The sequence below is a fragment of the Salvia splendens genome, chromosome 4, assembly GCF_004379255.2.
Source record: "Salvia splendens isolate huo1 chromosome 4, SspV2, whole genome shotgun sequence".
NCBI classification, from domain to species: Eukaryota; Viridiplantae; Streptophyta; class Magnoliopsida; order Lamiales; family Lamiaceae; genus Salvia; species Salvia splendens.
Window position 1 is genome coordinate 22,210,620 of NC_056035.1, and position 13,434 is coordinate 22,224,053.

The window sequence follows — 13,434 nt, forward strand, 5'->3', positions numbered from 1 at the left end:
CAACAAGGAAAAAGATACTCCCTCTATTTTTTTCAAAAATAACAAATATTTTAATTTTGGACCTTTTTTAAAATAGAAACTTTAGAATATTTCTATTTTAGGACATAAATCCCACAGCCCACTAACTCTATTTTCATTATTTTTTATTTTCCTCTTTTTTACTTTACTCATTTTTCTCATTTATTTTATCAATTGTGTATTAAAATTCGCGTTGTTTTAAATGTTTGTATTAAAATTCAATATTGAAAGAATACTGAATGAGATAGCCTCTATTCTCAAAACATTTTGTTGAGAATGGTGATTGTATATGTCGCATTACCTTTATTATCGAAAATATAAGAGCGACTCTTTATGTAGTCCTAGGCTAGCAGGTAAACTCGTTTCTCTCGAAAGAATTAGGTATGGCGAGCAGCGGGAGTTTACGAATGATAGGCAAATAATTCATTCCTCAACTTCACTTTAATTTCTTTTCTGAATTCTATAAATGTAGTTTGTGATTCCATCTCTTTCGTTTCTATTGCAGACATTGCCGTCAACTTCACAGGTTGTTTTAAAATTTGGATTTCTCTGTTTTAGATGTTGTAATCATGTATTGAAGTATAAATTTATTCTTCAAATCGACAGATGGAATGTTTAGAGGAATTTACAACGGGAAACAATATCACGCAGCTGATATCGCCGCTGTTCTTAGTAGGGCTTGGAGCGCCGGAGTCCATCGGATTATTGTAAGTGCCTGAACTTTTTCTGCTGTTTTGGATTGTTAAATGGAGAGATCATAGATGCATTTTGCATAAGGATTTACTATAGTAGACAAATTGAAAACTCTGCTCCTTCATTTGTATTCATGTTTGTAGCTGATTTGTGACTAATTGGGAACGAAGACTGTTTTAGGTTAGATAATGACATTACCTCTTCAAAGGTGCGCAAGCCGGTATAACGTGTGACTTAAAAAACCGGATGAGAAATAGATTCGAGATTTCTTATGAGGAGGAGCATGATTCGTATTATGTTGAATATGCAGGTGACAGGGGGATCCCTTGAGGAGTCGAAAGAAGCTCTTGCTATTGCTGAAACTGATGGTAGTTTTATGCTTTCCATTTGCTTGTGACTATAATTCTTCTCTAAGTGCTAATATTGTTGATATTTTATTATTGCAGCAAGACTTTTCTGCACAGTTGGTGTACATCCAACAAGATGTAAAGTGAGATTTCATTCCTAAATTCATATATTGAGGAAGCACCTAATTTGATGTAATCTCTGATTCTGTGTTATTACTAACTGTAGATATTTCCATCATTTACTTTGGTGTTGTGGACCAGGAATTTGATGATAGTGGTGATCCAGAGAAACACTTTCAGGCTCTTTTGTCGTTGGCTAGAGAGGGAGTTGATAAGGGAAAGGTAGTGTTTTATTCCCTTCTTTCTTTGGATGAAAAATGATTTTTGAACCTTATAGAGACCTTTGAAGTGTTCCACACTTCCATGTGAAGCATTTTTCTTTACTGCTTCATGCTATTATATTTTTATTGCTGAGGTGGCTTATGCCTGTTATTTGTAACTAATAAAAAGTTGTGTCAATATCAATGTTTCCAACAAGGTGGTGGCAGTTGGAGAATGTGGATTGGATTATGATAGGCTTCACTTCTGCCCAGCAGAAATTCAACAAAAGTATGTGATTGCTTGAAAAACATGTTTTTCCATTTTACTTTCTTCCAGATATTTTTCCCCATTTTCTTCTTCTGTCTCCGTCTTGAAGAACTGCATCAGATAAAAGAGGCAGAAGTCATTTCTGGACCTCTATTGACTACTTGCCATGTCTTTCATTATGCTACTTGCCTTTTAAAATAAGGTACTTCGAGAAGCAATTTGAGTTGGCACATGCTATGAAGTTGCCAATGTTTCTCCACATGCGAACAGCTGCTGAGGATTTCTGCAATATTCTTGAGCGAAACAAACATAGGTATTGGTTAGTAGCATTTGGAGAAAGCTTATAGGCTTATACCCCTGATTTAGTTGTTTCCATGATAATACAAGAGCTAATAGGTTTATACTGTAGCGCATAGCCAAGTAGAAGTAATGATGTTACAATTACAATTTCAGACACTTAAACCTACTATATATGATTGCAATCCAAGTAAGGATGTCATCGGTATTGAACTGCTGATCTATCAAAACCATCATATATGATAACACTGCATTGCATATTTTTGGTCGTTTAATTGGACAGTATACGATTCTTGTTTTTTCTTTCATTCTAAATATTCATGATAGCACCCCTTCCAAACCTCAAACATCTAAGACTTTTACATATAAATACATTGTGTTCTCTTTATTTTCCTAATACTCTTTCAGGGCTACAGCTTTAAGCACTTCTCATTATTCCTTGTCATTGTTCTGGCAGATTCTTCTCTGGGGTTGCTCACTCTTTTACTGGTAGTGCTGAAGATCGTGATCGTCTACTTTCATTCGATAACCTATTCATAGGTGAATAGATTATGCTCTAGATATGAGGAAATTCCTTTCATTACTTTGGTTTTCCTTTCCAATCTTCTCCTTACTCTTTGTAGGCCTTAATGGTTGCTCTCTGAGAACAGCCGAGAATCTTGACATTGTGAAAGGAATTCCTCTTGAGCGACTGATGATTGAAACTGATTCGCCATACTGTGAAATCAAAAATACACATGCTGGTATTAAATATGTACAATCTTCTTGGCAGTCCAAGAAGAAGGAGAAGTATGACCCAGAGTGCATAGTCAAAGGTCGCAACGAACCTTGCTTAGTGCGGTAAGAACACAATCAGTTCCCAATATAATTGTATACCCTTTTTGGATTTGCTGTTGTGTTCCTAAATTCTAGTGATAACTTCCAGCATCTTTGAAATGAGTCCTGCTCTATGGACTTGTGTCATTTTTTCGTGATTGTATTCATAACATAAAATTCCTAATAAAATATCAGACGCATTCGCTTAATTTCCTTGTATACTCTCGTATTCGAATTGGAGTTTCACACAACATATTGAATGACATGCAGCCAAGTGCTTGAGGTGGTGGCTGGTTGTAAAGGTATCACAGATATTGGTCAGCTTGGCAAAACAATGTACCACAACACCTGCAGGTACTTTTTCTTGCGATGCATAAACCTTCGATGTAGTATGCGCTTCGATGCCACATGTTCAGACTAAATAACTATAGAGTAACTTCAGAAAATAAATAAGCAAACCCTGAATCGCTTCCTTGTACAGGGTTTTCTTTCCACAAGATTTGGATTCGGCCGCAGATGCTATTCTTGGCTCTGGTGAGAATACTTCTTGAAGGTTATACTTGGTTCTCGATGAAAATGAACCAACCAGTGTCCAAACAGCGAAACGAAGGAATGCAGCTTTATCTCATATGCAGTGTACAGAAGGGCAACTGAATCCTGATGTTCACAAATATGTAGAGTCCTTGTTCTGTTAATCTATGAATAGTTCTTATTGGGTTTAGATAGACATAACATGAGTTTTTCCTTTGTCATTTTCTTTCCCGCCAAACACGAAACAATCAATTTGATTTTCTCGTGAAGAAAATTGTAAGTTGAGATACTTGCAATTTTGCACTTAACGATAGCTGGTTTTAACTTTTAAGAGTCTGAAAAAAAAGTATTCCTTTTGTTTTAAGGTAGTTGAGACATTTGTTTTGGGCAATTGATGTTTAAAGGTTTAAATAGAGAATAAAATATGAAAAAGAGTAACAGATGCAAACACCCTGCTCATATCTGAAATCCTGTCTATGGTATACAATATCTACAAAACCAATTTCATTATTACAAACTAACAAGAAATCAGAATTAACCGAAACAAATCTTGTAACTGACAAATGAAAATAATCATAATCTCGATCAGCCAAATCACAAATCAATTCAGTCCACTCAATCCAATAACTCACTTTTTTAACACAATTTCAATTTCTTAAGTTCTGTTCCAAAAAGAACCTGTACAACAGAGGGACGAATAGAATATGTCCGCACACAATAATCTCAACATAAGGAGATTAATTGAATAATCACATATAGTAATAAAATAGATGAAGCAAGCATATGTTACAGAGATACAGCATAGCTAGCACACACCTATACTACAAGTAACACCATAAAACACTAGACTAAGACTCGAGTCGACGAGTCTATTAGTATTTTGCAACACATGAGTTTGGAAAAGTAAAGCAAGAAAAAGAAGAGCAATTGGCATTCTCATTTCTCAACTAATGAGAAGATGCACAGCCCTAATTGCGTACTTAATTAAACTATGTTGAGATAGCCAAGGATGAATTGCCCAGGTGATGACACCATCATCGTCATCACATCAGACCTTGAGGTGGAAGGCCTGAAAGAGGTGCAGCGCCGCCGCAGCGTTTCCCACCTCGTGATCGCTGCTCACATCCGACCCGGGGCTCCTGCCCGAGCTCTTGGTGTTGAGGAAGCGGCCGCCATTGCCCCTCGGCCGCCGCTTCGCATGGAGGTGGCGCGAAAGGTGCAAATACGGCTGCACCTATAGAATTAGACTGAATTTCCTTTTTCGTCCGTCCCATTAAAATAATCTATATCTATTTATGAAAACCTTTTATCTGTCTCTTTTACTTTATTATTTATGTGACTCAACTACTTTTTTTAGTACTCCATTTGTCCAAAGTTACTTTAGTCGTATTCTATTTAGGTTGTCTCAAGTTACTTGAGTCATTTCTGTTTTTGGCTAAAAAAAACATCTAGTCATACTTACTTTACTCTCTCTCATCTCTTACTTTATTTAACTCACTAAACATAACTTTCTTAAATTTTGAGGCCGAAAAGAAATGGGTCAAGTAAACGGATGGAGTATTACTTTACCTATTAATTATTAAAATATGTGGAAATAGTAATGGACCTATTTGTATGAGACGGAAGGAAGGAATAGTAATGACCTTACGCATGTTGAGGTTGAGAGCGTGGGCACGCTTCTTCCTGCGCCTCATGATTGCGTTGTACTGCTTTGCGTTCACCAAGATTGGGCCTCCGTTAAGGGCCAGCATCATTCGCCCCTGAAATAAATCTTTACATTTATCAACACAATTATTTAATTTTATAATTAATGATCAACCCAATTACCGCAACAGGCCCATTATAGCATTCATCAGCTGGATATGGATATTTGGTAGCACAAATCTGACGCAAAATTCAGGATTTAATTAATCTTTGTTAATAAGCATCATTTTAGTATGTAGTAGTATCAATTAAAAGTGTACCACTGGCTGTCCAAATCCAAGCTCTAGATAATCCACCTGCCTTCGAGTTTTCCCATTTTCACACTCACCTATACATGAGTATTTCAATAATTAGTAGTGGTGTAACTCACTCACCCACACACTCAATGAGATAAACACTAACTCAAAACATTGATCAATTCCAGACAACTACTTTGATTTAGTTCTTATTTACACAAACGTTTCCTCTAATGTGCATTACTATATAAATAATTTGTGATGTGTACAATTTCTAATATCATAAATTACTAGAATTACTAGTTATTTTTATATTTATATTCATTAGACAAATTTTCTTTAAAACAATGGCCGGCAATTGAAACAAAAATAAATCTTTCCTTTATTTTGCTGCAAGTGATCAATTTCTTTTGGGCACGAGATTTAAGGTAATGATATTAATCGAATTAAGTTAAGAGAAAAAGTGTTGCATCTATTATAAAAGGAAATCATTCACTTGTGGAGGGACAGAGGGAGTATAACAATATTCTACATCGATGCAAAAACTAATGGGTCGCTCATCCTATCACAAACTGGTTTTAGGATGGAGCCCTATTAAGTTATACTCTCTCCGTCCCCAATAATTGTCCATTTTGGTTCCGTCACGGTTTTAAGAAATGTAAAGAAAAGTGAGTTAAAAAAGTTAGTGGAATATGAGTCTCATTTTCATATATTAGTTTTATTATAAAATGTGAGTGTAATGAGCTTATGGAATATGGGGCCTACTTATCGTTTATGGTAAAAAGTGAAAGTGGACAATTATTGGAGGACAAACGAAAAAAAAGTGGACTGTTAATGGAGGATGGAGGGAGTATCATGGTATCAGAGCGGATCGACGACTGTGGGGCAAAACTAACTGACCCAACAATATATCTGGACAAAACAATGACTACCCCAACAATATATCTGACTTTAAATTTGGGCCAATAGTCTAACCGACTTAGAAAATAGTCTACCCACTCCAAGATTCATATTGAAAGATTTGAGGAAACATGTTTACAACTGAAACATAAATAAATAGTACTCCATTAGGAATATAACAATATTCGACATTGGTATAAATAGAGAACTGAAACTACTATACTTGGATCACTTCTTCTATCACCTATAGATTTTAAAAAAAAACATATTATACCCTATCAAACATCGCCAAAATATGTCGTAATAGAAACTTCTAGGAGATGGAGTTGCGATGGTGTGGAATAGTGAAGTGTTGACAAATTATGAATCTATTGAGTTTATGGACTTTACGTAGAATATAGTTGATTATACATATAGTATAATTAATGGTCATAAATCTACTATATCGTTAGTTAAAAGCCTAATCCACTAAATTTTAATCTTTTATTTTCTTAGACGTTATATATGTATTCTTTAATTTTAATAGAGATAATAAGATTGAATATATTTTAAAAGAAAATATTCCATCCGTCTCAACTAAATTGAGTTGTATTCTTTTAAGGGATGTCCCATAAAAGTTGAGTTATTTCATTTTCTTGACAAAAAAACAAAACATCTAATCACTCTTACTTTATTTCATCACCTACTTTACTCTCTCATTATCTTTTTTACTTTATTCTTCTGTCTTACTTTTCAATAGAATTTTTTATTTTTGTACTTAAAATTTTTGACTCAATTTAGTTGGAATGGAGGGTATAGGGGATACATTTAGAGATACTACAAATCCAGCTTCTTCTAACTAAAAAATGTGTAGTATGAGATTGAAATTAATTAGGGTCCCATCATATATATTCAAAGTGGAACAATATTATAACTTACTATTATTCGTGTATAGATATATAGCAAAGTGGAACAAAAAACTTAATCGAAGAATAAAAAAGACAACCTGAAATTGGTGAGAGACTAGCTAGTGGGGGACTGGAGTATCAAAATTAGATGATGAGTTACCATTACATTTGAAAGGGTTATCTCACTTGCAATTGAGTTGAGCCTATAGTAGTTAATCCTTTCCAAATAAAGTAACTCATCATCGAATGAAATGTTAACCCTTTCAAAATATTTCCTCTATTTCAGACTAAAATAATCTACATAAAAAAATTATATTAGCATCTAACTAAAATAGCCAAAGATTGCCATGAGAGGACATTTTTTTAGTGGTAGGGATCACCTAAAATTTCTCTGACTCTGAATCCATTTAATTTCCATCGACCATTAAACAACACACACATATTTAGAAATAGGGAGAATTGGCCAAGCGTTACAGAGGTAATGTCTGACACTAAAAGTCTCTGATTCGATTACCTATGTGACACCATCTTTAAATTTATATTCATTATCCATAAAAAAAATAGAGAGAAAGATAATAGAGTCAAAATTTACCAGGAAAAAGAGTGAAGTGAGTGGTGTTGAGTTTGCCATGATCACCAAATTGGCAGTTGGAAAGTTCTAGAGAGGCGGCCTTTGATGGGATAAACCCTTCACCATAAACGGATGGTGGCGGCGTCTGACATCCGAATCCACTCCACCGGGGCACGGCGGACTGCGCCGCCCCATTCATGGGATATTGAGAACTCCCATCTTTGAAGAATATAGTGTGCCAAGTCATTTTTCACCTGCATTAACCAATTTCAACTAACCCTAAAAATGCCTTTAATTCTTGGAAGATGAATTAACTCTGCAATATCGAAAAACAATGACAATAATTGAAGATAGAATGTTGGGATTTGGGGCATATTTGCACAACTAACATACTTGAGGGACTGAAATGAAAATTGTAAATTTCTGATATTTTGAATTTCCACCGGAATTTAGAATGATAAAAAAGGGAGAGAGGGAAATTAGTTAAAAAGTTAAGTTTTTCCCAGATCTGTAATCGAGTTAGTTTAGAGAGAGAGGTTTTTCATCTAACAGCTTGAGTTTCTTCCACACACTTGAATGAATAAGAATTCCATTGGTCTTCTCATAAGAGTTTTCATTGTTTTCAATATTATTCAAATTTCAATCGGTTGTGTATTCGTTCTTCTTGTTTCGTTCCCGTTTTGATCTTGATCCACACACAAAAGGAGCACAACAAAAGTGGACACCTTATCCAATTTATTTTTGGATATTGCAAGTGTTAGCCGGCTTTCTTTACCTACTATTTTCATACCAATATAGATATCATCGATGCACATAAATTGGACTTAAAAATATATAGTATAAGCTGATTTTGCACTACTGCAATTATCAATTAGTACAAACAAATAAAAACATATGGATCGAGTTACACCTCATAATCTCATGATGCTTGTAAGCTTGTTTATGTAGCATGTATTTATTCACTAAAATCGAGATAAAAAGGAGAAGAAAACTTGAAATATTTCGCTTTCAAGTAAGAATAAGAGAGAAAGTGATAGCTAGAGAGAAACATACCGATTTGAGAAGAAAACAAACACGAAATCAACAAGAGAGAGAGAGGGAGAGAGAGAGAGGGAGTATATATGTATAGTGACAAATGCACACGAATGCAAATAATATGCATCTTTCATCAACTTTACTTTCTTTTATATAAATTATTATTTAACATCTACCTCTTTCTTTATTTAACTCTACATTTTTCTTTATTTAGCTGAGGATACATCAGGATAATTTATTTATAAAATGAAAATAAATAAGCCACCTTGGAGGTTATATACACATTTAATAACTAATAGTCTAATACCTAGAGAAAACTTATGAGAAAATCATTGGTTGATATTTTTAGTATTTCAAAAAATTAGCTTAATTCTTTTTTTAATTTATTCTTCACCTTTATCTATTTTCAGTTCAATAGTTAAAATGAATAAGGAGATGTTGACAATCTTGCGAAAGCCAAGTGCTTACTTAGGCATATTAAGTGGATTACATGTGGAGGGCTTTTAAATATCGAAATGGGATCTAATGTTGTGAAAGAGATTGGTCCCCATTTTAATGGGATGGCTCTTTTATAGTACAATACTAATATATATTACCATTATATTCCTCTCTATCTCAAACCAGTAACATTCAACAAAATATGACCATTATATAATGAAATATTTAGACCAATGATCACTATTCACCACCCTAGTTAGACCTAAAAGGTTCCTATACAAATCTGTTATCTAAATTAATTGATTATAGATAAGCTCAAGTCTTAAGCGGCTTTGAGCATCTTTATTTTGTATATAGTTTTTCTGAACTTTCTAGAATAGGGTACAAAGAATCTTTCAGTTTTTGCTTCATTTCAATTTAACTAGAAACAGACTTCTTTTATTCAGAGCAGAATATGAAGTTTTCGACAAGAAAGTCCACCAAAATGTTAAGGTTAGAGTTGCAAATTTGGTTCTTGGGTTTCGGATGTAGCTGATCCGATACCCGTCATGTTTCGGATACCCAATACCCAAAATTATAGGTTAATGTATAATTGATGCGGGTGATTTTCAGGTTTCGGGTACCCAGAAAAGAGTCAACTCTTTGTGACAATACAACCATCCACCAAAATATTAAGGTTAGGGTTGCAAATTTGGTTCTTGGGTTTCGGGTGTAGCTGATCCGATACCCGTCATGTTTCGAATACCCTATACCTGAAATTATAGGTTAATGTATAATTGATGCGGGTGATTTTCGGGTTTCGGGTACCCAGAAAAGAGTCAACTCTTTGTGACAATACAACCACTATCGGCATATCTAAGAACCAGTGCAACATGCTAGAACTAAACACATGGAGGTCGATAGACATTTCATCAAGGAGAATAGCAAAATTGGAGTTGTGTTATTTTCAGTTGTTCGACCAGAAGATCAATTGACAGACATCCTCACAAAGACAGTCAACTCAAGAAGTCTTGCAAACGTGCATTGCAAGTTGAGTTTCGGAGATGTCATTACTCAACTTGAGATGGAGTGTTAGAAAAAAGAAAAATAATATTAGAATCAAATCATAAAGTTGGAGCCCAAGATTATATCCTAGAAAATAATTGATTTTATTCAATACCTCAAGTTTTACCATGTATACATAGTACTTTGTAACACTCAATTTAAAGGGGGTGACATATAATTGAATTAGATTATCAAGCGATTACTGTAAACACTTCTATATAGCTATTTCTCTATTTTTAAACCTAATGACAAATATGCCGTTCAAGAGAATAGAAAGAAGAAATAGTGATTTTATATTTTTGGAAGCCAAGTATAGGAATGGGTAGGGACAGTATAATTTACCGAAACCACCATACCGTATATCTTACCGTAAATTCGGTATACGAAAAAGTCATATCTTTTACCTTACCAAAGTTTTCGGTATGCCGAACTTCGGTATACCTTATTTTCGGTATGACGAATTTCCATACAGATACTGTACCTCATTTTCGGTATCCCGTATCAAAGTTCGGTATACCTGACTTTCAAGATTAATTAAAATAGAAAATTTAAGTTTTTAGAATATTATTTATATTTATAATTTTAAAAATATATTAAATATATTTTATTTATAATTACATTTATACTTCACAATAGATTTTATAATTTAGAAGTATAAAAAATATATTTTATATATAATTATATTTATATTTTACGGTATATACCAAATTTCGGTATGCAGCGGTATACCGTGGTATTTGAAAAATCATATCGTTACCTTACTGGAATCTTTCGGTAAGGTATCATACCGTACAGAAAACTACGGTATACCAAAAAATCGATACTTTCGGTACGATAAGACCGATATTTTGATACTTCGGTATTTTTCCCCGGCCCTAGCCAAGTAGAATGAGATATCTAATTATGAAAATTGTACTACTATTACTTAAGAGTAGCTCTTGTTTCTACTCTCTTGAATGGAAAATGTATTAATTAGAGTAAGGATGGAGGAAATAGTATCTCCATTTATCAAAAAGACTTTATCAAATTCAGGCACATAAATATCACACTTACTTTTCTTACCAAAGCCTGCATGGTATAAATAGTTTTGTGAAGCCACTTTGATGTAAAAAGTCATCCACATTATATTGTGACGTAAGATTACATTTTCCGTTGCCAAAAGCTAACTAGCTATTTAGTCAATTATCTGCACTGAAATTAATTATTCATTTTTTGATTGTCTTTGGTTCAATTCATACCAATATATTTTGGATCCTTTTGTCGCACTATCTTGCTTATAAAGCGTATCACTTTTTGATGATGGATCATCTAAGCGTATCACTTGCTTATAATTCAATATTTCCATGTTTTGATCTTTTGATTTTTGCATTTTTAGCTTTTTATGTAACCTTTATTATCTCTCATTTGGATGTTCATGTTGAATATATATGCAAAGTAATCAGCCACTAACTATGTAGGTTAATCATGCACGACATGTGTCGAACGCCCGACTACACAGAAGTGGCATGCCAAGTGGATTTAATACAATCTCACTTATTTTTTTTATTAAAGGTTTTAATATTTATGGGTTATCGTTTGTAATACAGATCAGCGCCCATGCATTAGCTAGATTCATGTGGATTACACAACATATATTTTGAATGATGTGGTGTTTAATTTAATCTTTAATATTAATGGTTACATCATCCATGATCTCAAGGTCAATCAATTGCAAATGATGTCATAATATTTCATATTAAGCTGAAGTAAAATTATGAAGTGGTAAATTCTTTCCAAAGTGTACACACGAGATACTATGCAAATGAGTAATTTTTTATTTGTTCGTAAATACACAAACTTTCAACATTTTATAGGTTTTTTATACTTTTTTTAATACAAATACATGAATATTAAAATTTCTAGTTTTTTCACGAAATGAAATATCAAAACTAATTACAATGGCAGATTAGTGTTGACGTGGGAATCGAAACATTGTCATTTTAATTTGACTAATTTTAAAAAATCAAAATTTAAAATACCACATCATCATCTTCCTCACATATTCGTCCCTTTAATTTCTTCTCTGAAATTGATTATTTAGAGCAACTAAAAAAGAAATGGAGATAACCACCAACATATTTCCGAAATATCATAAGCATACGCGTATCCGGGCATAAATAAAACTAGTATAACGACACACTAGTTAAAGCATAACACACTCATCTCCTTCCATCAAACAAGAAAGGATATCATGGATGAGTGCCACTTAAAGCATAACACATCCATCTCCTTCCATCTCCATTATCTCAAATAGACAAACTATTGTATTTTTAAAACATTGAAAACATAAAATGGAAGTGCCACTTAAATTATAATTCCAATTTAAAATGTAAATCCTTAATTATCTATTAGTTGGATACCCATTTTCTTATAAATGATCAGTTCGCATATGCCTCAGGCACATGTATTTGTAGTAGAATTAAATTCTTATAATTTGATTTAGGATATTGTTACATGCCAAAAATTATGTAGTTCTTGTATAAAATATAAAATTCTATCAGCGATACAGACCAAACAGGAGAACTCATCCGAAAAGACTAACCTGTTAGGAGAGATCGTTTAGTCTATATACCCCACATCAGTTGTACTCACAACCGATGTGGGAATTGAGTCTGTAACATTCAACCCTCCTTTAAGGGCCAACGTCGTCGTTGGTCAATGCCACATTGGTCACGGCTGATTCTTTGTCAGGTCACCACTCCGTGGACCACCACTCCGAGTTCTCGTTGGTCACGGCCACGTTGGTCACAGCGGATTCTTTGCCCGGCCACCACTCCGAGCCGTTTGGACTCTCAATGAAAACACCAATTGATACAGACCAAACAGGAGAACTCATCCTAAAAGACTAGCCTATTAGGAAAGAGAGAGATCATTTAGTCTTTATACCCCACATCAGTTGTTCTCACAACCGATGTGGGAATTGAGTCCGTAACAATCAGCCACTAAACTCTTGACGGTTTTTCCATGAATTAAAAAAACCATACTCTAGCGGAGTATTATTAAAGGATGGAAAAAAGCAGTAACAGTTTCATTCAGATATTCAGTTTAAAGAATGGGGATGAAAATTAAAAATATTTATTTGTAATTAAAATATCAATAGCTGAATGGCTGAATTATCAAATAAATTTAAAAAATTGTCAAAATTTTGGTTTGTCCCATACTTTTCAAAACTTGAATAATAAAATTAACAAGTTTTAAAATTTGCAATTTTCCTGCACATTGTTTTTCAGATGAAACCCACAATGATGTGCTAACAAATCGGTGGTGGCACATAATAAAGTTGTGGGGTT

At 33.8% G+C, this 13,434-nt stretch overlaps 2 protein-coding genes across 4 annotated transcripts; one reads left to right on the top strand and one right to left on the bottom strand.

Annotated features, from left to right (window-relative positions):
- Window positions 1-326: 326 nt before the first annotated feature.
- Window positions 327-3,511, top strand: LOC121801527 (putative deoxyribonuclease TATDN1). The gene is made up of 12 exons (XM_042201035.1): window positions 327-432; window positions 524-544; window positions 625-725; window positions 1,022-1,079; window positions 1,158-1,201; window positions 1,320-1,400; window positions 1,597-1,667; window positions 1,849-1,959; window positions 2,401-2,483; window positions 2,567-2,783; window positions 3,030-3,113; window positions 3,241-3,511. The coding sequence occupies exons 1-12, from the start codon at window positions 402-404 to the stop codon at window positions 3,308-3,310; spliced, it is 972 nt and encodes a 323-aa protein (XP_042056969.1). The 5' UTR covers window positions 327-401; the 3' UTR covers window positions 3,311-3,511.
- Window positions 3,512-3,995: 484 nt separating this feature from the next.
- Window positions 3,996-8,728, bottom strand: LOC121797857 (nuclear transcription factor Y subunit A-2-like). Of its 3 annotated transcripts, none has more exons than XM_042196611.1 (6): window positions 8,642-8,728; window positions 7,610-7,842; window positions 5,255-5,322; window positions 5,118-5,174; window positions 4,934-5,050; window positions 3,996-4,524 (listed from the first exon to the last, which is right to left on the bottom strand). In XM_042196611.1, exons 2-6 carry the CDS (start codon window positions 7,833-7,835, stop codon window positions 4,339-4,341), a joined length of 654 nt encoding a protein of 217 aa, XP_042052545.1. In that variant the 5' UTR covers window positions 7,836-7,842; window positions 8,642-8,728; the 3' UTR covers window positions 3,996-4,338. The 3 variants fall into 3 exon arrangements, with proteins under 3 accessions (XP_042052545.1, XP_042052546.1, XP_042052547.1); XM_042196612.1 differs by having other exon boundaries at window positions 7,610-7,904; window positions 8,642-8,657; XM_042196613.1 differs by lacking the exon at window positions 8,642-8,728 and having other exon boundaries at window positions 3,996-4,518; window positions 7,610-8,624.
- Window positions 8,729-13,434: the final 4,706 nt, after the last annotated feature.